The sequence below is a fragment of the Saccoglossus kowalevskii genome, chromosome 13 (assembly GCF_978046115.1).
Source record: "Saccoglossus kowalevskii chromosome 13, keSacKowa6.1, whole genome shotgun sequence".
Lineage (NCBI taxonomy): Eukaryota > Metazoa > Hemichordata > Enteropneusta > Harrimaniidae > Saccoglossus > Saccoglossus kowalevskii.
The window spans coordinates 19,341,592-19,369,429 of NC_140653.1; the positions used below are offsets into that span (position 1 = coordinate 19,341,592).

A 27,838-nucleotide genomic window follows, 5' to 3' on the forward strand; every position below is an offset into this window, starting at 1 on the left:
TAGTAAAGGTGTAGTAGAGATTTTCAGGAAGTAAAATATTCTTGACAATATGTTCTGCAGTAGGACTGGTCAATGATTAATATATAAATATTTTTCTGATATTAGAACAAATCAACCATGTTTAAATTTGCTACAATTTGTATGTGTTTTTTTTAAATATGGGTGCAACTGTCTCAAATCTACTACGTTGGTGTCACATGATTTAAAGGACAATAAGAAAAGTAGATTTATAAGGATTTGAAAATACAATGCTTTGTCACGGAATTATGGCCCATGAATAAGGGTGTTAACTTGTTATGAATCACAGGGCTGGTAACACTCCCCTGTGAACATTTAAAAGAAAAACGTTTTTTCTTTTAAACCAGTCGGACGTCCAGCATTTAGTCTGTCACATGACGCTTATGTACACAAATGACTTAGTTTACACAAAATGTTCAATATACGGTGAATTAAGTTTTTGAACGAAATAACAGACAGAGAATTCTTTATTCAAAAATACCAATAACACCCTTCTTTAAGCAAGCCATGATCTTTTTTATAAAAATTTAGATGTAACCATGGAATCCATAAATTATAAAAAGTTCATTTTGATTAACACGTGACAAAAATCTGTACTACATTCTCAATATTAATTTACGAAGTGCATTCACAATATAATATATGCAACCGTAAGTTATTTTCTATAGGCGGATTATGTTGTCTATATATACTAATAAAAAACTCTCATAACGTTGGTCTTGATTCCATGAATAACACTTTCATGTTCAATCGAATGAATGGTCTGCAAATAGGATAATAATATTATTTTGAGATTTGGATTGAAATACATGGCCAAACACTATTAATTTCTATAAATCGCGCCCTCTAGGGTTGCTTCTGTGACGTAACAATTACGTATATGAATAAGAGCAATGTCCTTCCAATTAGATCACTGCTTTTGGTTGTGTAGTTTTTTGACATCTAGAATATAGTAAAATCTCTCAAAAATTATCGCCATTGATGGAATATTGAGGCTTTGAACGGCCTTCGTGTCACCGATTTACGCCAGAAGCGTTTTGTCACTAGAGGGCGCGATTGATAGGAAAGTGTATTCATAATTGTATGTTATATTACAAACCAGTATATCGGGAGACTGAATAGTGTGTTTGTTATACATGTATGTACTTTTGGAGTCTGCAGACGCCAATAATACATGGAGTATTGTCTTTGTGTTATTTACTGTCATATCTCATTTGACAGCGCTTTCAACTTCGGGCGCTTTATATAGATTGCTGTTCAACTTCAAGCAAACAATTGAACCATAAACAACATACAATGCAAGTCCATGGCCAATGACAGCCAAGTGTATTTCTAACATTTTAATATTTTGTTTTTTTGCGTAATTTTAATTGATCAGATCATCATGTTGACGAAGTGTGAGTACTGGAAACATTGTTGATTGCAATTGCCTTTGAACTATTATAGTTTTTCCTTTATCCCGCGGCCGCGGACTCAATATGAAAATAACTGGCAGTATTCCCAAGCGTGTCAATAAAATGAACAGTCTCAAATTGAAAAAAAGATTTTGATTTTCGTTGTTCATTTTAAAATCTTACTTTTGAAAGGGCGATGTTGCCGCCACAGGCATAACTTTGAGAACTACAGTTGAACTTTAAATTGTGATTATTAACCGAAACCAAAAATTCTAGATTCTAGAAATTGTTAGAAATTCTAGCATTTCGAAAGTCACCACGCGGAAATATGTTTACTCTCCTCCGCTAAAAAACATGAATAAACCTCAATTTGGCTCAATTGATAGATGTAGGTACTCTAGTTTGATATTTTGATGTTTATTGTAAGTATTTATGTCAATTTCGATAAACTCACCTGTCATATGCATTCTTTGGTCCCTGGGCATTTTCTTTTTTGGCATTGGCCACATACATGGTATTGCCGGACAGGTCATACACACAGATGAGTAGATCACCAGTTTGTACAATAGACACGATATCCCGTATAGTATTTACCGCTGTTATGTTACCATGGTAGGTCTGAAGTTGACGACCAAGAACCGAGCTGTAATCAGGGTCTAACCAATCCATTCCTGTAACACATTGTGTAGTATTTCATGTATGTAATGAGATGAGGTACACCAATCATACACTATTGTTGCGAAAGTCGCATGTTGATGTAGTCTGTTTGGCTAAAATGTCCGTTTTAGAGTCAGTGAATGAACATAACACACCACTGCGCGGCACGACGTGACGCGACACGGCAAAGGACAGCACAACGGAACACATCACGCATATACGTACACATAGTACACATTGACCTACCCCAGTATACAACGTTTTCAATCTTTGGATGCCAGTCACCATTTGGTCTCAAGTTCATGTCGTCGAAGAAATTTGCAACTCCCGCTGAATATTGAATCCCCCGAAATGTGTTGAGCTGAAAAGTGCATTCAACCAGCAGTTGAATATTAAATGATCACTGAGACAATACGAAAAATACAAATACACAAGATATAAACGATTTCCCATAATATTAACATAATAATAATATTGGATGTCACTGTAAATACAAGTGTTTGTACGTCTTACCTTGGCATCACCTACTCCAAGAATCAGATTACATGTTCTACGTGCATTGGCAATGCGGTTTATAGAATCGTCCAAGGTATTGTCAAATTGCAGAATATCTCGAAGTATATACTGAAAAGGGGAAATAACAAGTAAGTGAAATATTGGTCATTACCTACACGTACATAATGGTTAGTAATATTATTATAATGACAATTGTTTTTTTCTTGATAATACTAGTTGATCGGTAGACTAAATTACCGTAAATGGGTAACCAAATCTGGATTCTTTCACAAATGTATCATCTGGATAGGAGACACCAATTTCACTGATTGCCATTTGCTTGGATGACATTCCTAAAAAAATACAATGAATGGAGTTGTTGAGTGCTATGGGTATTCCATTAGACACACACTTTATGGTTACCAATACGAACAATACTGACACACCAGTAATTCGTGGAGAAGTATGTTAGTGTTGCATTTAATTCCCCTTGGCTCAAATGCCGTGATTTGGATTTCGATATGCTATTGTATAGTATACGTTTACACAATTCTACATATTCAGGAACTGTAATTTGTTTTATTTTTGCGAAATAAGCAAACACACCTTGTATGGAACCAATCCATCCCGTCCACCCCACATTGGCAAATGTGTGACCGTTATTACTATTGGTTTCGTCGATATGATAAACTGTAATTTGCGGATGGTTTTGAAATGGGCCTGCAATAAAGAATATCGTATCGTTGTCGGTTCCTTTAACGTTCAAAGGTTTAAAATTAACAAACAAATATACTTTCGGTTACTGTAGAAGGATTTTTCCTGGAATTTATTGTCATTGAAAAGATATTTTAGCTGTTGAAAGTAAAACATCGTGAAAAAGATAGATTTTATTTTCACTAATTTATTTCTTCAGCGAAAATCTCGAAAATAAATTACTCTACAGTACCACCGTTTATTACAGAAATTGTCAACAATAAGACAATAACGTAACTGTGTAAGGACAACTAGACTCTATGAATTAGTAAGTTCCTTAGGCTTAAATTTTGTTTTTACCCATGATGCAATGGAACGTCAAAGGTGACTTTGAACGCTGTTAACCTAATGTGCTGCAATTTTCACTATGTCACGTGCATTTTCTTGAGATTTGTGATTTCATAACTTAGTATAATTCCATTAACATTAACACATAGTTCTTTTTACTTGAAAAAATTCTGTTCAAATTGGAATGAAATTACAAACTATTGCTTGTTGTAAACAATGAACTGGCTTATCGTGGAATTTGAATAATCCAAGGTGACAACTAAGTTGACTTTTAATAACATGTTAATTCTTCATTGTTGCAACGTTACGGTGACGTACCGTCTGAAGCCCAATCCAGAGCACGTAACTGCATGACTGAACCTGGCATTGGAACAGCTTTACCCCAAGCACCATACATTGAACAACTGCCTTTTCTGTAAACAATAGTTGACACATTATGGCACCAATGCGCTTTTATTTTTTATTATTGCTGTCAGAAGGTTGAAGTAAAATATGTTTTTCTTTACTTACGTCAATTCTCCCAACATATGAATCCTCTCTATTTTCTGAGAAATACAAACAAAATTGAGTGCTATGTGTGTACTTATTATTATGTAATATAATAATAATAATAATGGAAATGGTTTCCGCAATATTTTAATAAATGGACAATGAGATGACAGGTGCATGTATACATAAATACATACATATACTTACCTTCACATCGACCCCAGATGCATCAGATATACCTTTCATCTCCTCGTCAAAGTAATCAGCTATGAAATTGAACATAATTTATTATTTTAGACAGTATTATGAACGTTTTTGATAACACGCGTTAGTTATTTTAATTGCGTAAAAAAAAAACTGTACTAACGTGTAAATGGTTTGGTGGCCGCTCTCTCCAAATCAAGCGCAATGTCTAGCCTTCAAAAAAAAAAATAATTAATATATTTTGCTTTTGAGCGTCTGACATAATATATAATATTGTGTATTCGTTATACCTTACCCCAAATCAGCGACATCCTTCAGAAACCACTCCTGGAAGAATCCAGGAAGAGTACCATTAATGGCGTCTGTCTAAATTGAAAAGAAAATGTACATAAAACAATTAATAGTATTAGTAGGATGTCGACGTAATGAAACGATACCGTATAAGTCAATAGAAAAATGCTGTTCATTCACAGTGAGATTCTTTTGATATTTAAACCATGTCTCGACCGCCGGACCAAAATATTTTATTATATAAATTATATTGTAAATTCAGCTTATCTCAGATAGTGGCATTCTGACTTACCACCTGTTTTTCTAAATAACCCCACACTTCATTCAATAAGTCTGTGGCTTCGTCTTTTAAAATGGTCCCATGGGCGTATCCCATCTCATATGGAGTGCCTACCAGATTTTTAAAATGCTGAATTATGTACAATGCATGGTTTGTTTTGACACCGTGAAGAATGTGCTATTACTGAAATCGTCTAAACATGTAAAGACACATTGTTGTCTTACAAATAAAATACTAAGTTTTCACGCTCATGAAGTACAAGTTTTTCAATCTAAGCGATTTAGTATTATGCAGCTTAGAAGGACATTGGTTGTCTTCGAATTTCATGTAGATGTATACGTCGCTATGAGTCCCATATCGAACAGGACGCGGCGCGACGACTGCCACCATTTAAACAAACGAATATCAATTATTTTTTATATTACATGGGGATGTTGAATTATATACTATAGATACTAATTAATATAGCTCTTTAAAAAACACTCAAATAGTTTTAAAATATCTGGTCATTGCCCAATCAAATATGATTGGAAATCTGTGTATCTGAATATTAGTCATTTTGCCAGGTAAAATAGATCATTTTAATTTCACCTAGAAATTAATGAAGGCAACAATTAATTATATGCAACCATAAATAAAATACATTATTTATATATTTGTGCACAAATATCAAGTTTAAAATTGAGAAATAATTGCAGATACAATAAATGATTCTATAATAGTATTTATACTGAAATGACTATTAACCTTACCCCATAGATGCAACACTTTTATGACGTCATCTCCTTTGCCAGCGGTATACAGCTTTGCATTTTTTATCTGCTTCACAAACACTGGTGGACCAGTTTGGATGGGGTTATGATTTGGTTTGGCGTGTGGGTCAGGCTATGAAATACACAACAACAATACATTCAATAAAGTAGTATTCATTATATATTCTACAATGTATCTTTTTTCCAGCGCCATCTAGTGGTCATCTATACATGGTGTGGTCAGAGGGCGCTGTCGTAGTCTCCGTCCACCTCGATCGCACAATCATCTAACACATCTTCGTACACAACGTAATTAACTCATTAGCTAAAGCCGTAAACCACGTTGCTTGATTGATATATTTGTACCACTTGCCGGTATATAATCAAATATATTGTACAGTCCTATGAGGAAGGCAATCATGGGAAATAAAACTGGTTATTGACTGAACTACTCACCTTTGCATGACAGCTAAAAACGAACACGACGACCAGCGTCGCAATGAATGTTACTCTGCCAGCCATTGTGGTTGCATGTTTGTGTTGATCGATGACCGATATATGAGACGGGTCAAAGTTTGGAGTCCTACTTCTTTATCACCCGATCCTAGCATGCGCATCAGTCGACAGATAAGGCCACGCGTTTTAGGAATTTCGTTTGCCGATCTAATATTTGACGATTTAAAAAGTAATACTGACTACTGACTGATATTAATCCGACGACGATTTTTTTTGCGAATCCGATTTATTCATTTTATTATGGATTGTTAATTTATTTTTTTTATGTGCAGGCAGGTAATCGTTATTCAAAATCGCCCATAATAAATATTTCGTGGATATGTATCATACGTATCACTGGTCGATTTCCTCCGTGCGTTCCCACTTACATCACTTCTGTCATATATAGTCATGGATAGTTAATTTACCCACACCAAATGTCAGCTTTGTGTGCAGCACTCATTTAAATGAATTACATTCACGGATCCGAGGGATAGGATATGGTTTACTTATTGCATATATCCTATTGACAACACTCAAAGTAAGTTTCCAAGCATATTTAAAATAAAACCGAAAAATAAATAAATAAAATAAAAGTAGAATAAAATATGAAAAGCATAAGAGTTTAAAGCCGTTTTGCATAACGCTTTGTTTAATGTATAATTTTGTAATAACAAAAGAATATGTTTTCAAGTAACCAAATCTTTAGAATGTATAAATTCGACACATCTGAAAACAAGTGAGTGAATCCATTGAGTGTAAGTCGAGTAGTAATTTAAATTGATCATTTTAATGTCAGAATTAGAACAAAGAATAATACCAATTTAAATATTGATAGATGGATAGTGCAGTCGCTGCACTGATTCTGTTAATAGTGAAGTCTTCTGTGACCAATGTTTTGACGACCAGTAAAATATAATGACTGGTAATCTAAAATATAAATAACTGGTAATCTAAAATATAAATGACTGGTAATCTAAAATATAAATGACTGGTAATCTAAAATATAAATGACTGGTAATCTAAAATATAAATGACTGGTAATCTAAAATATAAATGACTGCTAATCTAAAATATAAATGACTGGTAATCTAAAATATAAATGACTGGTAATCTAAAATATAAATGACTGCTAATCTAAAATATAATGACTGCTAATCTAAAATATAATGACTGCTAATCTAAAATATAAATGACTGCTAATCTAAAATATAAATGACTGCTAATCTAAAATATAAATGACTGCTAATCTAAAATATAAATGACTGCTAATCTAAAATATAAATGACTGCTAATCTAAAATATAAATGACTGCTAATCTAAAATATAAATGACTGCTAATCTAAAATATAAATGACTGCTAATCTAAAATATAATGACTGCTAATCTAAAATATAATGACTGCTAATCTAAAATATAAATGACTGCTAATCTAAAATATAATGACTGCTAATCTAAAATATAATGACTGCTAATCTAAAATATAATGACTGCTAATCTAAAATATAAATGACTGCTAATCTAAAATATAAATGACTGCTAATCTAAAATATAAATGACTGCTAATCTAAAATATAATGACTGCTAATCTAAAATATAATGACTGCTAATCTAAAATATAAATGACTGCTAATCTAAAATATAAATGACTGCTAATCTAAAATATAAATGACTGCTAATCTAAAATAATATAAATGACTGGTAATCTAAAATATAAATGACTGGTAATCTAAAATATAAATGACTGGTAATCTAAAATATAAATGACTGGTAATCTAAAATATAAATGACTGGTAATCTAAAATATAAATGACTGCTAATCTAAAATATAAATGACTGCTAATCTAAAATATAAATGACTGCTAATCTAAAATATAAATGACTGCTAATCTAAAATATAAATGACTGCTAATCTAAAATATAATGACTGCTAATCTAAAATATAATGACTGCTAATCTAAAATATAAATGACTGCTAATCTAAAATATAAATGACTGCTAATCTAAAATATAAATGACTGCTAATCTAAAATATAAATGACTGCTAATCTAAAATATAAATGACTGCTAATCTAAAATATAAATGACTGCTAATCTAAAATATAAATGACTGGTAATCTAAAATATAAATGACTGCTAATCTAAAATATAATGACTGCTAATCTAAAATATAAATGACTGATAATCTAAAATATAAATGACTGATAATCTAAAATATAAATGATTTTTCAAAAGTTATTTTTTGCTCGACTGTATGATTTATTAATTATTTAAAAAAAACATGCAAAGTTAGTCACCGTGACAATGCCACTCTATTAACCTAATGGTACTATTATATGCACAATTATCTTTTATTATTAATGATTTCAATTCTTGAAGATGTTTTTGTATTACATTATGATTTATTTAAACATGGTATACTTCAAGGAATTGTAGGTCCATGGTATCAAAGCATTTATATCTGTCGTTTGGCTTCTTTGAACAGCGTCGTCATGGACAGACGAATAAATGCTCTGAAAACAAGAATATGCGAGTACTTGTCAAGATATGGCAACATTTACTCATATTTCATCGTCAATGTCGGGAGCCTGAATAACTGTGATATTTGAAGCTAGTTGCATTAGTGAGTTGCAGGAAGATTCATTTGTTTTTTATAATCATTTATCCCATGCCATGTTATCATATGTAAGTGTCTATGCATTATAACAAAGGCCAGTTATACCAATTTTAATAAGCAAATACATCGTTTCGGTGCACATCAATAAGACATGCAAGTTTTTATTTGCATAATCTAAAGTTTTATTTCTAACAATCATTGCTAACAATACAGTGTTTATCATACATTATTAATTGTTCAAAATACATGTAACTAAAATAAAACTTACTATTCATAGTTTTCTACTCATTGTGTATCTCTACTGTACATTGCATAATGCAAGAAGTTACTTTCTACCAGCAACAACTTTACGGACGATTCATCTTTAATTCGGGGGTAACTGATACATTTGTTTATGAGTTTTTGGGTTGATTTATGAATCAGATTAGTATTGATGACAACAAAACTGTTATTGTACTGTATACCTATACGCCACCACTGATCCCGATGCGCCGTTCTTTCTGGCATTGGCCACAAAAAACATGTAATTACGCGTTAAGTCTTATACAGCGACATGAAGATCTCCAACAATACAGACAACATCTCGAATTGTATTTTCCGCTGTTATGTTACCATGGTATTTCTGCAACTGACGTCCGAGGACCGGGCTGTAATCAAATTGTTTTCTTATATAATTGATTATCTTTGTAAATTGCACAAATGAAATATTCAGTCTACAAGTCAGAAAAGTAAACCCCGATCTCACAAACGGCCATCTGTGCTGAAGACATGTCAATTGATATCGTACACCAATATAAAATATATGTGTGTTATTGAGGTAAATCTTTAAATATATGCGTTATTTGTATATATATATATATACATTCCTGATAAATTATATATATAATAATGTATATAATAATGCATTACCTCCAGATACCCAGTCCACGTCAATTCGCCAAACATATGGATACGTTCAAGTTTCTGAAACGTAGAGAAAATACGTAATGGCATTCTTATAAATATCAATTCATGTTAAATAACTATAAATAAAACATTGACATGTATTATTATTACCTTCACATCTATTCTAGCACCGTCAGACAAACCTTGCATTTCTTCATAAAATAAGAAGCTACAAAGAAAACAGTTATACTAATAGTTTTAATAACTGCATCGATTTAAAGATTACAGTAACTCGGTAAATAGTGATGAGATTTGATTCATCATATAAGAATGAAGGGACCTAGTCTACTATGTCCAAACCATGGTAAAAAGAACAACATTCTATCTCAAAGTCAACAATATAAGGATTACCAACGGGCTCGGAAAGTCACGGAATTACGTACATCGAACATGATAGTAAAAGCATAAAATTAATCATTGAGTAGTGCCAACTTTGAAGAACATTATTAATAAAACGTTGACACTTTTTCATATTTAATCCATCATAATTGTATTTTCAAGGAGCAGTAATTTAATCAACTCTGTACGATAAACTGGCAAAATATTGTACGTATGTTGTGCTTGAATGATTTGTGATCATACAAAAGTGTTACATTCTTCATTGTTCATTACGAGGGCCAAATGTACTGTTTAAACCATCCATTTAATCATATGACAGATAAGATGGTCGGATGAGTAATAATCTAGCCATACATACCTCCAGAGATAGAGAGTGCGTTGAACCCGGTAAATGTGTTTTCATGTCAGATTATGGCAATATATGTGAGTTATGCAAGGTGTGCAACACAATGAGATTGATAAGTACAAGTCCGCGTATATGACTTTGTTCAACTTGCACACCTTAATTACCAATCAGAATACCGAGTACAATAATACACTGAAATACTGAATGTTAACGACGACTAATCACCAACCAAAATATTCAGAAAAATTAAAGACTAGCTTAATTTAACAGCCTCGACCTCGAGTACTCGTTGGCTATTGAAACTACATGTTATGTCTAAAGTCTAATTTTTATGAATAATAAAATAAATAATGTATTTTTTTTATTAATTTGAATAATAATTATTACCTTGTCTCGATATTAACTATTTTAGAAACATTTGTTTCAACAAATGTTTTATCAAACTGGAATATAACAATGAATGTAATATATAAAGTGTTATTCATCTATCGTTTGAGCATATAATTGTGACCCAGTTAAGGGGTAAATACAAAGTCAGCAAATTCGTTTGTTTGGATAGCACTTACTGTATTGTATATCAAAAGGTTGGAGGTCATAGACCGACTATAAGACTACAAGTAAACACGTGACAGCTAGTGATAATTGCTGACGTATTTTATGAGGCACGTGCGCAAGCAATGTTTATGTTGTCAGCCAACATTGTCACCAATTAGAATCTATTCAACGAATATTATATTGAATATTATAATATTTCCTTTGCTATTGGTCACCACAAATGGCATCTACTGAACGAGTTGTCATATCTTATTATTATACGTGACATTTTGTGTTTTGAGATAGTTTTAAGTAGTATTTCCCGAGTGCATCATTATAATATTGCCCGTTGGTATCGTCTTTTACATTACACCGTGGCAACATGTTTTGAATATCAGCAGGCCTGGTCAAACAAAAGCATCTGCGAAGCTTAACCAAGGACCTCCAAAGTCGAATTCGTTAGTGAATGAATCCCGGCCAGTGGAATTGTTGGCAACATTTTTATATGGCCAGAAGACGTATCATTATAATATTACTCAATAGAACCTTTCTACTATTACCCGATAGTATTCTTAAATTCAGTACCCGATGGCATCATCCTTATATTCAGTGGAATCATCGACCATATTGAGCAATTATTAACGGCAGTAGGAGTATTCAGTTGTAAACATATTTTTGCTTGGATATAAATATAAAAAAGAAACAGTACTGAAAATTACACATTAATGTTTTAATTCGACTGAAAAAGGTATAAAATAGCGCACTTTTCAGAGGTGGATTGAACACAACTCGTATGAATCACATCTCTTTGTAATTACAATGTACGTAATTAGTTCAAGAAAATGTGAAATAAAAATAAATTTGAAATAAGATTAAGTTTTCTATTGAGAACAACTCATCACACGGTAGGCCTGGTTCTACCGAATAATGTGTTCATGTCCATACGAACAAACGGTCTGAAAGAAATGGGACATTATGACTAAATTAAACTATTAAAAGCAGTAGCCCAATTTATGAATTTCATATAATAAGTAAACAGCACTTTTATAATACACTTTCATAAACAGGAAATCTTTTATTCCTAGATCCTTAAAAAACAGTGAATTAGGCTATATTGACAAATTATTTTCGAGTTCACATGCTTTACCTGTCGAATGCCATATTGGCCCCAGACGCGCCGTCTTTTCTTCCATTTGCCTCATACATTATTCAGTTCTTAAGGTCGTAAATAGCAGTATGTGTATCGCCAGTCTGAACGTTAGACACGAGATCCCGTATTGTGTTTGCAGGAGTGATATTACCATAGTGTTTCTTCAGCTGTCTAGCAAGAACGGCAGTCCAATCGGCATGTACCCAACCTCGACCTAATATAAAATGTATGGTTTTAAAATGTAATTATCCAGCAATAGCAGCACATAGTATTAATAACTATTGCAGTAAATCAGCATATCATTCACTCAAATAAATATAAGATTAAAACAGAACAAGCAATAGTTCCATCTTGGGTATTCGATGTTCTCTAAATGAGATACTGACTCATTTGTATATCTAATTTGTATGTCACGTAGTTGCGCTATAGAAAGTTTACCGACCAATAGGAAGCTTTGTTACAAATGATAGTGGAGTGCTTTGCCGGATTATTGACGTACAATATATAACATACTTACTACTATAGTAAACAAGGCCTTCCATGCGTGGATGCCAATCACCAACAGGCATCATATTCTGGTCATAATAGAAGTTGGAAACGTCGGTAGAGTAAGCCACGCCACGGAATGTTTTAAACTGAATAAAAATGACAGAAAAATAACTAATAAATCGTTGTTATACAGCCATCTGTTTTTCTATATGACAAAATATATACCGAGTACTTGTGAAATTAACTGTCCATATTAATGCTTCACCTATCCCAGGGATGTAGCAATCACAGAGGATTAAAACAATATATTGTAATATATATAATAAATGTTACCTTGGCATCGCCAACTCGCATCGCCTGTAGTACACTGTAAATCGTGCAAGCACTCCCATGTTTTTTCATTAAAACACACCGTTTTAATTGAAAGCAAACTGTTGTAATTAAAAACATATGTATTATAATATAAAAAAACACCTGTATTTTCTATCAAAACAGTAGTGTTTTAGAATTTTTGGAAAAGTGTTGTGAGTAGTTATTAAATCACTTTCTGATGAAAATTGGGCACATTGTAAAAACACAAAAATACATTTATGGACTAGTACATCCAACTTTAACAAAATTGAGTGAAAAGTCTGGAGACTCACAAGTAAACATTATGATATGGAAAGAATAGTGGAACAAATAAAAAATCATTAAATTCGACCCAACGCACACTCAATCTCTAATCTGCATTTATGCACTACATTTATTCTGTTTCATTTATCTTTCACTTTTCTATCCGTCGTCATACCTTCAGGTTTGTTTAAGATAATTTCCGGTCTCCTTTTTTTCTCAGAAACACTGAAAAAGTCATTCGGTCCAAGATGTTGTTGCTTCTTTAACGAATATGCCACCTGTCCACACACTTCCGATGGTATAACACAATCGTTGAATGAACGTGCGCAACATATACTAGTGTTCAATAGTGTTCAAACACCGTCGTTTACGAAAGGTATATCAACATTTTGCAAAGAATTAAAAATAAATAACAGTTAAATGGTTATGTATTAGTATAGACCTAGAGGAGCTCGTTAAAATTATACGTAAATTTTCACAGATGTGTAGTAATACCATATTGTTACTTATAAAGAAAATGAATCTAATGATTAGATCGACATGAAATTAACTCTTGTATGATGCTGCACCATCATTGATGTTCATGTTTAATTCCATCGGTTATTCAACTAAGACAGGTACAGGGTATGTACACTCGCACAATATGTGAAAAATAAAGCAGCTGTTTATTATTGAAAATATCAATATTAATAATAATAATAATAATGTTTATTTGCCATAGATTACATAAAAAAATAACAATACAACAATAAATAATAACTAATAAATATTGATAAATAATAATAATATTAATCTATGGCTGGGAAACAGAAATTAGCTCATGCAGAGCTAGTCTAGTCTGTTTCCCATCAAAATATATTTTTAAATAGCTATTTATTAAAAAGGGCAATCAAGTAGACAGAAAAAACTTATTTACAATGGTTTGCTTACACACCGATACATGTTTGTATACCTCTATATATACATATTGGAATATGACTAAGGATGATTACAGTGGATTAAATAGTCTTTCACTTCTTTTTTAAAATTTGCTCGAATACGAATCTTGACGAGGTACTTGACTCACCACGATTTCTCGTTGTACTTAGGTGGGTGTTTGACATACAATTATTTCCTGAAGGTAATGTCATGACCCATCTCATTATGCGTTGAATTACGTCACTCTTGGTGATTGTCTGTTTGGCATACATACCATAATGTTCACCCACGAGTCCCCAGACTTTTCACTCAATTTTGTTAATACTGCTTGTATAAAATTGGATGACGCACTTATATCCCCGTATCAGTGAGTTTTCATATAAAAAGATGTCTTTTAATGAAAACCAGGAAAGATTTACAGTGTATTTCCATTGTCGCACTTACTTGTGTACATTTTGGTATCTAACACTTTAAGTTTGAAAAAAAATAAAGAAAGTAAAATAAAAAAAATCGATGTCTCGTCTTTCAAAACCTAGCACAAAGCATATTATGCTGGAAAAGTACAATTAAGTAGGGAAAATAGTTTCATGAAAAGCGTGACCGTTTTTTTACTACAAAAACACTTATTCTAATTCCCCGTAACAAATATGCAGCAAATATAGTCCAAATTGCATACAAGACAATGAAATATGGTAATGTGAGACAGGAGTCTTTAAACTTGATTAAATTCGATAATGTATTGCCAATTCAGTTTATGATTTGTTACCAAAAAAACATGTCTGATATTTGTGACAATTTATTTACAGATAAAAACAAAAGAAGTGCATGTTTACTCATAGACATAGACATCCGCACTATTGCCGAGAAGAAAACCCGACTACGCAGGATGCAACAATTAGGATGCAACATTTTGTGCCGTCATGGTTGGTCACCATCATACATTACTCAAATGTGTCACGGACCTCATTTTATAGATAAAAGTAGCAACGATAGCAATACGATAAGAGTAAAGGTTGCAATCAACAACTAGGTCCAGAAAAGTTTAATTTGAACGTTAGGAGCTCTAACTACAACTATGCTTTTCCTTTCATCCTTTTACAGCACGGTCCTGGTCATGTCAACATTGCTGTATTCATTCTCCATAATGTGAAATATTTTTTTCAAAATATTTATTCGTGAAGAATTTGTTTCTGTTATTGATCCGTTTTTCCACTTTCTAATGGTTCGCCCATTACTAGTAAACTCTCAAAATTTTGATCAGTGACGGAAATAAAAAACAAAACAAAAACAGCCTAACTCCTAACGGTAACATAACATAACAATGCCACATAATTTTGGTAAACACAATTTTTTCTGGTCAAGTTGAATATAGCTGTTATGTAACGATGTATTCCCAACGAGTTGGTATTTATATTTTAAATTATTCACAACCATAGGCACTGAATAAAAAAATTCAATGAATTATTATTATCAACGTGCATGACCTACGCTCTCAACGTACATCTAGAATGGGGAAAATGTCCTCAAGTGATGAAAATTTCATTTTTTTTCTTTGACTTACCTTAGGTAGAAGAAAATTAAAAATAAATACAGAGATTGTATTCAAAAAAGATTTACTGTTGCGATGGATGCTTTTACTATGTTGACACTGTGGCAAGTACTGCAGCATCACAATCGATATAAAGCCCCTTTTAGTTGAAACAAGTGTATACAATCTGAATTAAAGGTCACATTACTGTATGCGTGTCCATCCATATAGAATGAACGAATTTAAATGGGAGCTATGAAAATGTTCAACTACAAAAAACTGTCAAGACGATAACTAAGCTTGATAGAAGTATCTTTTATTGTATTAACTTGTCATGCATTAACACATTGTCTTACTTCTGTTAATTCATGTTTACGTATGAATTCAAAGTGCAAACGATGATATCATCCAAGATAAATTTATTCTATATTTACCAGCTGTGGCCCATTCAGTATTAGTATAAACGAAAAACAGAATTAAGGAAGCAGGTACTCAATTGACCATATTGGAGATTGAAAATCCCATCAACAAATTTACATAGCATCCTCAAACTATAGTCATTATTTATCTGCCACCTTGATCATGACTTTGATGGCTCCCCCTGCACCAGTTCTTGCAGTTTCAAAGGCATCTAATGATTTAGCGAGTGTGAACCGATGAGTTACCAGAGGCTTGACATCCACCTTACCAGATGCAATCATTGCCAATGCAGTTGGAAAGCTAAAAAACATGAATTTTTATGGTCATTTATATTTTACCCAAGTCAGAAGTGAATTTAAGTTATGGTAAGGAAAACACGAGTTTGGGTCTATTCTTGAGTGCACCGTGAAGGGCACTCAAAATGGGTGGACTCCACACTAAGTTTTACCTAGTTTACCATCAAAATCTGATTTTTAAGCAGAAGAGAGATCGTATTGACGCGACAACTTTGACAATACTCAGCTTCAAAAAAAATCCTGTCAGATAATGATTTTTATTGACGGCTTGGCAGAAAAGAGATTGATCTTTGTGCTACCATTCTGTACTGAACTTGCAAGTTATAAGGTTAAGTTTCAGTTGAATCAAAGCATATAAACAAGGCTTAATACATTGAATAAACCTGTCAACAAACTGCTTTCTGATTGGTCTGGCTGCTAGGTTTTATCTTTTAGGTATGACCTTTTAATAATTACAGTTATTACAGTTTTGATTGTGTTTCAACAGTGATATTTCATCAGTTAGTCACCCTAAAGGGCACAAATTGCATGTATTGTTATTTTTAATATATAAAACTGGGACAAAATTACCAAATGAATAAATGTGGTAATGTCACAGTATAAATTGCCTAGCACATATATCCTATTAACATGGTTAATCTGTATTTAGTCATCTGATTGGATGAAGCAAGGTCTTACATTTGGCGCTAGAAGGCCTGTGATCCTGCCCAAAACTGAATGAACTGTTTTACACCAGGTCATTATTCCCGCAAAAAATAGGCTAATTTCTTGCAGAGGAGTTTTATATCCACTACCAAATACCCGAGCTTACTGTTTATATCCTCTAATTATTTTACCACATGTTTATTCATTAGGTACCATAATGTATTAAAATATTCAAAAATGTTAGCAAAAATGAAGCTATAAAGAACAAAACAATAATTAATCGTCATTGAGTAATCAGCAAAGCTGACTCACCAATTTGCATATCTTAAGATTCCTATGATATCGACCTCTCGCACAGCTGCATTCACTATTGGTAAAGTCACATCTGATGGTCCTAAACCAACAAGAGCAAACACCCCACCAGATCTTGTTGCCTAGAAATACATAATTAAAACCATGCATATACATATATATATATTTACAGCCACCAGCAACTACAAATTGTCCTCCGACCGATTATAACTAGCCTGAGGCCAGTTCAGGCTAGTATGCTACCAGTTAAAATGGTCTCTAAACAATTCAGTTATCATTATAGCTCTTAACATATAAAAAAGGGAATCTTAAAGCAACAGCGAAAATTTGAAGTATTGAATAAAAGTGCTGAAATTACCAGTATCACCAAAATAATGCCACTTACATAAATCCCAGTCTGGATACTAGATGGCACACCACTGCATTCAATTGAGATGTCTGGCATACAACCTAGTGTACTTTCTATTTTCTTTGCCATTTCACGACCATCTTCGCTGTCTGCTAACACTGTAAAATCAGCTCCTATCTGCTTGCCCACATCCAGTCTGCCCTGGTCTATATCTACAAATATTTATATTTTAAATATGTGTAATGGTAAATATACAACGTAGAATGGAACTCATTTGAATAATTGTTAATATGTCAACTACTGGTCAAATTGCAGCTCAACAAAAGTCCACAGCTCCAATATGTAATAAGTAGTTTTGGTTTGTTCATTAGTAAGTCAAAATTGAAATGAGCAAGCCATTTTGAATCAAAACTTGAATAAGCTTGGCATGATGAATACAATTTGAGTGCAATCAGAAACGAGATTTGTTGAATACAAAATGTCCGTAAGTTGATATTTTCGAATCTTAAAAAAACAACAGAACCCATTGAGTTCAATGCATGTACAAAGTTTGAACAAATTTCGTCTATGCACAACTGAGATGCAGTACAGGAATGACAAAATGCTTTATTTAGATGAATTCGAAAGTAAAAATGGCCACTCTATTCGGTCATTTTGAATAAGATCATGATGTGACATTAAAAATAATTAATGAACTTATAGTCAGTAAATTTATAGTAGGGTCTGGAGACAAGTAATGCTAAAGTCTCAATAAATATGAGTAATATGAAAGTCCATAACCATCTAATGATGTGGATAAAACAATAACAGTCACAATTGTTATTACAGTGTATACAATATAAATAATGACTTAAATGAAGATAAAAGTAATTTTATTATAAATAATTTATTTGCTTCTACAAGTTTGATCAATCACAAAATATTTTTTTTTTCACTAACATTTAGTTAAGTTCCAATTTTTGAGGCTTTAATTAATGAACAAACGTTGATTTTGCTGCACAGTGTGTTTTAAAAAAGGTGATTATAATTGTGTTGATAATTGTATTTTACCTATTCACACATAAATTGAAAGTCTTTTCTCTAACTTAATCATACCCATATTCTGTGTTTTTGTTTTGCTATGAAACATCGTAAAATGATTGTTTTGATGAAAATGATGTACCAAGTATGCAATTTAATGATTTAGTACTCCCTGAGTTTTACTTATTAAATTTTATCACTTCTAAATTTCAACGTGATTTCGTATTTTTTAAACGTGTCTGTTTTTCAAAACTGTTATTCAAAAGTTGTTGAAAATCATAATCCACGAATTGAGCCACGCAAAACTGTCTGATCAGTTTTGATATTGTAATATTGGACAAAATGTTGTTACTGTAGTTGAAATTATCTTTAATCAGACAGGATACAAATCATAAGTGTAGTATTCACGTTTACTTGAACCAACTATAACTTTGGTTACAGATATATATGTAGGTGAATTTGTGAAGAATTATCATGCTCTTTGTGTGTATATTCCACATGGATTGCGATTATTCAGAAACAGTAGTACCAGTAGTAGTCATTGAAATCAAGTTGAACAACCATTGAAAAGTAGATTAACTATTTAAACTAATTATACTTATTCAACACCTGGTATTATAAAACATTTATTAATGCACATTGAAAACCTGATTCCCACAACAATCTTACAGTAGCTAAATCCTATCTAAAAGGAAGATTATACACATATGGCATTGGTATGGTGGTATATGCCTACCTGTGATAATGACCTGAGCTGCACCCATGGCTTTAGCAGTCAGTAAACTCACCAGACCAATTGGACCTAATACAAAATATTATCATCAAATATGTGGTTACAGATTATGATTGATTTTTCTGAACCTTTCTATTGCTTTTTAGAGAAATATTTCCACATATTATTTGCAATTAGAGATGTACTAAGTACTATTACATAATTACTTTTTGAAACAAATGCACAACACAAGCTAACAACTCATATTGTATAACAACTTGTAATAGTTAATTGAAATAGTGGTTTTCTAAATATTTCTCTATTTGAAACTTTATATGACATGGCAACTAAAGCCAATTTCAAGCTAGACTAAGTTGCAGTACAATTTATGAACTCACCAGCCCCACACACAAGTAATTTACTCCCCAGGGTGACCCCTGAACGTCTGCATGCATGAACACCAACAGACAATGGCTCTAAAAGAGCGCCCTCCTCAAAACTCACATGATCAGGAAGTCTGTTATAAAACAAAATGTACACATTTTTTATGTAGTGCTTACTTCATATCCACATTGCTGTTTTGCATATTTGACCATTCAATTATCATGAAACCAACTATATTATTTGTTGAACTTCAAAACGATAAATGTACACACACACACGAATGGCTTTTAAAAACAACCCTTTTTAATGAACCATGGGTGCTATTTGATGTACATGTTATATTGTATGTTGTGCTTGTGTCAAATTTGGCTGATGTCTTGCACAAAAATACCTATGAAATAATTAGAAATCAGAAAGCATTGTCACTGAAATGATTGTTTACCAGTAAAATTGCCTTCTTTTGGCAATCTTAAATCTGATCACCAAATACATAAATGTGCATATGTACGAAATGATGTAAGATGCATACATGTCAGACATGTACATTTAGAATAGCATTGTAAAAAGAAAATAGCCATTTTCAATTCGATCTAAATAACATAAAACAAAGTACCTCCACTGCCCGATGATTAACCAAGATTAAATTATATGGCGATAGTATTGAGCGGAGGTTACACGCATACCCCATACAATTGTTGCCATAGAGTTCAGTGCAGATATAACTGTGGTGTCCAAATAATGGAAGTTGTCTCTAGTTATAGTATGTAGTGGAGTGTACACATTCTATCTCATGTAATTGTAGTCAAATAAATTGCAGTAGAAGCTGAAATGCAGAAGCCATGACTGCGATAGAGTTACAAATTCTGATGTATGGCTGCTACCACAAAAGGTGATTGATAACTTGTCCGACCGGTTGTTTGTGTATTTTGGGATTGTTGAGCTCATTACTGAGCTAAGTACCCAAATATTCGGCAATATTAATTGCTGAATGACCCTAAAAATGAAGTGATTGCATATGATTAATATGCTACTACCATACATACAGATAATTGGCAACCCTAATGAATGGAAGATGCACAATGTTAAGACATTCCTAGCTGTACGCGAAATTGTTATACACCGATTGTAAATGTCGGGTGACCAAGTGTTTTGAATGCTAGCCTGAATCACTGATGAGGTGTCCCACAACAGTTTAGTAATGGACTTGGCACCTGAACACATTTCGATGAAATTCACAATCTTGTTATTTTATTGCAAGGCAGAGATTCTTCCATGGTTTGGGAATTAAGTGTAATACCTACAAATTCTAACACGTATGTCTGCCCAGTAGTTTTATTTGAAGCTGATGCATTTAACGACCTAAATAGTGATATCGTAGCTGCTATTGTATGCAGTGCTGATTCTGGTGACTTTCAAAAGTCATCAAGATGGATGGACTATGAACCAGCACACTGACTGAGCTAGTATGTCAAACAGTTTGGAGCTTGATCAAAAACCAAACATCAATATAGTGTAAAAGTTACATTTGTTCACCATGTTTCCCCTTGAAGATTCAAAATGAATGGATAAATTAGGATCTGTTTGAACGCGTCCATAATATCCAATTTAAACAACTGCTCCATTGGGTCGATACTTTTGATTTCGTCTACTCGAATATTTAAGAAAAGAAAAAAATCTTCTTTATTAATCAATTCATTAATACTAGGAACTCCTTCGAGGTCGCGCGGTACTGACAAATCTACTACTATGTTTTGGAGTATTTTCCCCAGGCCAAGCCAAGTGGGTAAACCCGATAGTAGAGGAAATGACGGTTATTCAAATAGACCAATGATATACCCTTTCTTCAACTAAGTAATGTTTAGGAATCTTCATTTGCCGAAAGTTTGTTTGTGCACTCGTATGTACATGGAGAGCCATTGTTATTCCAGTCATATATCTATCACGTAAACTGTTACTTGCGAAACCCTGATATGCGTATTTCTGTAAATAAAAGTCAAACTTATCAACAATTATATTTGATATAAAAGTGTTAGTCAGTCACTGCTTGTTAACACTCGGTTGGCCTTTACTTTTGTATTGCTAATGCAAGTTGCCAGGAACGTCCTGCCGTGCTACACAGTTGAAAAACAAGTTCAATGGAACATGGCATTAACGTTATTACAAACTTCACGACCATTGTGGGAAATCCTTGCGCGTCCTTTTATGCCAGTGCAATTTTAGCCAAGTACTCATTTCTGTACCGCATAACTCGTATTCGATTACTATGAAAAAGCACTGTGGTAAATGGAACATGAATTAACTGTGCAACATGCAGTAGTTCTACTAAAGGTATCGTTGACCCTGACAGACCAATCTACTTTAGTGTTTATCTGCTTAATTCATGCCACAGCCTGCAAGGTAAACTGAATATGATATTCGTACAATAGAGTATCACCGAACGCAAATGGGCATGTCAACATTGCTCGTCTGGCTCTGCTCCGCAATCTGGAAAAATTGCAAAGAAAATAAATTTGTAACACGAAAACAAGAATTCCTGCACAGCCGGTAATTGACCTAGCTTTCAGTACTTCATGGGCTGGAAAATTAACAGTATCGCTAAATTGAGTGACTGGGTGGCTCGAATTGTTGAAGAATTTCGTTGACTGCATTAGTTTCTCATTACAAACGATACGTCACCGTGGAACTGGCCTTTGTTTGTAAGTTACTTTCAACGACAACAGCCCCCGTTCAATCAATGAAGTTGTGACCATACTCATTTTGATTTGTAGCAAATTTAGCAGAAATAGTGGGAGAAATTGTCTACCCTTTCGTTGTTTAGATGGAACATCGAGATTAATGTCTTTCTAGGTATCGACAGCGATAAATTAATACCTCAAGACTGGAGTCGTAAGCGAAACTACGCGAATGTCCAGTTGAGTTGTAACATTACAACCTGTCCGCGGAGTTACTGTTTAATACCGTCATGACTTATCCCCACTGTACTAATTTTCTCAACCAGACTAGTTGTTGCGGCGGTTAAAGCGCGGTAGTCGTCGCGCTGCGCATGTGCCACATTTGTGTTGATAAACATTGATTCTCCCACAATCCAGAGCGCTCTTCAAATGGAAATCACAAGTATGAGGTTTGACCTGGGCGCAACTTGCACTGAATACCGCCGGTGACTCCTTCGATGCATCCAATAACATGAAAATTACTTAATTAAAGCTTGGAAACTTCTCAGTTCGTACTCGTTGATCTGCGCAACAGTCAAAGTCGCCATCTGTTTATATGAGACCCATATATCTCGCACATGCGCAGCGCGACGACTACAGCGCTTTTAGAATAAGATATTTTGTCATTAATTCGAAAAGAAGAGAACAACTAAATATTTGAACTTACTTATAACAAAAATCTGCTGCATGACAATAATAGTTTGCTAGAGATCCATGCACTGGGGGTGTGGAACCACACACTATATCAGGACATAGGTTGTATCTTCCTCCTTTGCAGTAATCACATTTTCTACATGGTACAGATGGTTCAATGGCTACTCTGTCACCTATAAATCATACCATATGTGGTCTATCAGAAGCAAATCTCGTACTTAGTTTCACTGCAAGCAATGGTTTTTTGGTCACACGCATACACTTAAGTAGTTAACACTGTTCACTGTGACAACAGCGAATTGCTCATTCACGCTATTCACAATTTGATATTGTATTCATCAGTTCCCAAAAAAACATAATTTGACTTAATTTAGGCCCAAGAAAAGATTGAAATGTTATGAAAACGCTTTCTGAAACTGATCACCCACCTACTGAAATATCTCCTATACAATGGATATACTTATAATTAGTAAGATAGGGGTATGAAACCACCTACATGTACAGTGGCATACAATAAAGATAATGTGTTTATTAAACCTGTAATTTGTGACATATATTTAGTAAACGTAAAATCTTCATCACATATCTCACTACTTGAACATCAACATCATATGAAGTCTTTGTAATTAAAATACAATATTTGCCAACATACCAACTTTAAGAGTACTGACCCCTTTACCAAGGGCTGCCACTACTCCACTTGATTCATGTCCCAATATCATTGGTGCTTTCACGATAAAATCTCCAATTTCTCCATGAGTCCAGAAGTGAACGTCTGTACCGCAAATCCCCACTGAGTCAATAGCAAGTAGAACCTCTATATTTATGGAAAAATAAAATAATGAACACGCTAGGCATATATTTCCAACTTAATATTAGACAATTCCTAAAGTCTTATTGGGATTTATTGTTAAAGCTGGGGAGTCGTCACCTGCGCATGCGTCAGGTGGCCATGGCGTGTCATTGTTTACAAACAAGCGTCTACCCACGAGCCTTTGCGTTTTTAGTGTGTGTTGTTATCGTCGCTAGGGACTCAATTCCCGTGCGTGCGCAGGTGACGCCTCTCCCGCTTTAGTAACATCATATATATTACACCTTTCACTGTCTAATATTCTCCCGCCCAAAATTCCGTGTAAATATTTCCATATTTTGTATAGTTACTGGGATACTAAATTTCATCATCATTTTGGTTCATTTGGACAGTTTCAGATATTGTTTTTGTTAAGATTTGTTGAAGTTTGACCAGCCAAAACACAAACATTTTGTTGCTGGTGCCAAATGTTGATAATGCCACTTAATGGGTTGAATTTTTGACTCTCGTGTGCGTAGCACACAATGGAAGTCTTTGCAGTTAGCCTGTCTGTGTGTGTGTACGTGTGTATGAGAGTGTGTCCGTCCGTTCCACTGATATCTCAAGAACCGTATGTTGTTTTTTAAAGAAACTCGGTGCTTAGATGCTTTATGCTAATGCGCATAATGATTAATCAATTTTCGACGTTCCCACTGATATCTCAGGTACTAATCATCACATTTCAAAGAAACTTACATAGATACATAGGACAATGGACAGACAGATATGTGAAATATTAATTACCTAATTTGCATAATTAATCAAATTTCAGCGTTTGATATTTCTAGTACTATCACACAATTATTTTCAATGAAACTTGATAAATAAATTTTCTAAAACAATACAGAGACTTGATTAATTTTGGATAAGAATGTGTGCATATCAATCAACTAATTTGCATAATTAGTTAATTTTCAGGTTTTAGACTTATATCGCGGATATATGATTAGTTTTGGGTTAAAATCAGTGCATATTAAATACCTAATTTGCATAGTTACTAGTAGCCAATTTTCAACTACATATATACTCTAACATAATGTGATGATCTAATTAGTTTTAGGTTCATATACATCTATAATAATTACCTAATTTGCATAATAATTCACTTTTCAGCTTTCCACTAATTTAGTTAGAATTGATCATCACATTGCAATGAAACTCTGTAAATGTGCGCCCTGAAATAATATACAAACCTAAATATATGTATAATAATTGCTTAATTTATATAATGATTCATTTGGTTCATTGAGCTAGACCATAGACGTGACTAGTTTAATGTTGATAAACATGCATATTGTTTATCTATTATTATCCTATTCCTGGTATCTTAAAAAATCAGATTTTGAATTGAATTCATCACAGCGGTTCTAATTAATTAATTAGACTAAAAACCATGGATGAATAAGCGAATATATTTTCTGTATGTATTATAAATTTTGATAATATAAATCACATTGTTTTCATGTTGTGCATTGCAAATAGCAGACATATATTAGTTCCTTATCTTCTTGTTTGAAATGCAAGTCTCAAATTTTTAATTAATTGTAATGTGTCTCCAATACTCTCAGCACAAAGGGATTCATTCTAAGCTTTCTTTGATTTAAATGTATACTAGCCTATGGTTCATATATACAGAGTGTTGTTGTTATAGATGTCTAATGAGAATTAAACCACATAATATATATAATCGAGACTCTTAGGTTAAATTAAATTAAATTAGATTTGTAAATATGCACACTGAATACGATGTAAGTTAGAAGACGTTGTTTTCTTTTGAGGTCAGTTACACTGTAGTTACATGTATGTTTGCACACAGGAGGCGACCCTCGAATAGTTTCAAAATGAAATGAGTGGTATAGTGAGGCAAGGGTTGCTTCACATCTTTACAAAGTGGAAACGCAACTTACATAAAGATACCCACAACTCTGTAGGAATGTTAAAGTGTAACTTAATCCAGTCGTAGTTAACTCCATGGCGTTCTGTTGGTTTTGTTGTTGTAGCGAACAAATGTGTGGTATTTGTTGACCTTGGTGACCTTTTTTCCACCGGGTCCAAGAAAAAGGACCCGCAAAAACAATGCAAATTGAAATTTCGTTATGGGAGTTAACTTGTTTTTTATGTTGATTTAATATCTGTGTAAAACAATAAATAATATGCATACCATTTTCACCAGGTGAAGGTTTTTCCACTTCTACCTACAACAGAGCAGAATACAGTACTATATTCACTTTATTATGAATGACACAGGTGCATCGGTCGTTGGTCAAAGTAAGTAAAAATTAAATAATACAGCATATAATATGAACAATTACTGGTTTATGTGCGTTTCTAAGCTATGACATAAATTAGGTCAATTGGGTCAACCGTGTTCATTCAAGTCAACCTGGAGTCTGGGACAGGTTTATTTTTCGTATAGACTTCTACAAGTTCTATAGCAACTGGTGGTTTGATCAATAAAAATGGACATGTCTCAGCAGTTCTATTTTAGGTTTTTAAATCCTGGCACCGAATCGTCACCAATTGTTTACAAAGTTTTATACTTTTAACATAAAATTATAATCCGATATTATTAACAACATTTCATAGTATTACTACACATTACATAAAACAGTTAAAGGGGAACCGCTCAATCCCATGGATTGCACCAAAGAATCATGGGACACTATTGTTTATGTTGTTTACAATGTTAATCTATCTTTTGTTATCCATTGTTATTTTAATCCAGAAAGTAAATTTGTTGTGAAATTAAGCTTAACTGGAAGGTGCATCTTTAACGTTGTTGGAAAAGCTTCTATTGTATGCCCAACCTCTAATCCTAACCTTAACCGTCACACCTAGCCAATTCAATTGTACATGTTCCGTGTAGATAAATATAGGTGTACTCAGCACAGACATATACTCTGTGAAATAACTCTTGTGCTGTCAAAATGTGTATAAAAATAATTTATTCATTGTCTTTTGTCTTTTATTTTCTATGAAGCTTAAGCATGTTTGTTACAAAATGTAAACATTTCACGTCACAGTACAACGCCCTATGCATGCAGTTACTACATGTTTGGTAATCTGTCTGACCCCAAACAGTGTACATCAATTCGCTGTGCATTTAACTGAGACAAAATTAAGGGTCACAGCTCTTACACATGAAATACAATTTTAAGTCAAGGATTTATGATTATCTTTCATGCAATTATCATTTTCATAGCAAACTCACCACTTCAAGGTCCCCCTTTTTGCGAAGAAGGACAGCTAGGTTTTTGCTTTCTCCTGCCATTGTACGATTGAGATTCCAGTTTGGAGTGAATCAGATAACTTACGGCGAACGCGAACTGTTGCACTCAATCAGCTGGCGTGACCTCGTCAACAATATTCAAAGTTAAATATTGAATACAGGTCAACCATAGAGGACGTCATAGGGTGACAATCATACGGCAATAAATACACATCATGTGGATGTCTTGGATCTAGTGGGGGGGGGGGGTAAGATTTATTACTAGCAAAGTTATAAGCTGGTAAGATGGGGTACTAGTATATCAGTCCCCCACTAAGAAACGGGCTACTAGCAAAGTTTAAGGTATAGATGTGTGTTCGTGGGCACTCGGAGTGATTTCTTTTGCTTTTCTTACCCAGACAGTCTTGGCTAGACAGTGTTGAAATTTCGGAACATTGTCAATGCTGGAACATGCCCAAAAAAAGATTTTAAAATATAGGTATTCGAGGCACGCGTATGTGATTAAAAGTCCCGAAAGTTTGTTTACGTTGCTCTTTGATTGACAAGTCACTGTTGATGTTATATGCAAATGAGTTGCTGGTCTCAGTTACGGTGCGGCGATATGTAACTTCCTGTCCGCGACCCTGTTTAACTTACCTCAGGCGCAATTAACTAGTCTT

At 33.5% G+C, this 27,838-nt stretch overlaps 2 protein-coding genes across 2 annotated transcripts; both read right to left on the reverse strand.

Annotated features, from left to right (window-relative positions):
* Window positions 1-449: 449 nt before the first annotated feature.
* LOC100374247 (protein dcd1A-like) lies at window positions 450-6,161 on the reverse strand. The gene is made up of 14 exons (XM_078014149.2): window positions 6,078-6,161; window positions 5,622-5,754; window positions 4,882-4,979; window positions 4,594-4,664; window positions 4,462-4,511; window positions 4,302-4,360; window positions 4,116-4,150; window positions 3,924-4,018; window positions 3,171-3,284; window positions 2,823-2,917; window positions 2,583-2,693; window positions 2,316-2,430; window positions 1,867-2,083; window positions 450-781 (listed from the first exon to the last, which is right to left on the reverse strand). The coding sequence occupies exons 1-14, from the start codon at window positions 6,141-6,143 to the stop codon at window positions 724-726; spliced, it is 1,317 nt and encodes a 438-aa protein (XP_077870275.1). The 5' UTR covers window positions 6,144-6,161; the 3' UTR covers window positions 450-723.
* Window positions 6,162-15,897: 9,736 nt separating this feature from the next.
* On the reverse strand, window positions 15,898-27,274 carry LOC100374094 (sorbitol dehydrogenase-like). The gene is made up of 9 exons (XM_078014151.2): window positions 27,162-27,274; window positions 26,112-26,145; window positions 23,753-23,917; window positions 23,114-23,273; window positions 19,750-19,868; window positions 19,376-19,441; window positions 17,656-17,831; window positions 17,271-17,392; window positions 15,898-16,317 (listed from the first exon to the last, which is right to left on the reverse strand). The coding sequence occupies exons 1-9, from the start codon at window positions 27,219-27,221 to the stop codon at window positions 16,158-16,160; spliced, it is 1,062 nt and encodes a 353-aa protein (XP_077870277.1). The 5' UTR covers window positions 27,222-27,274; the 3' UTR covers window positions 15,898-16,157.
* Window positions 27,275-27,838: the final 564 nt, after the last annotated feature.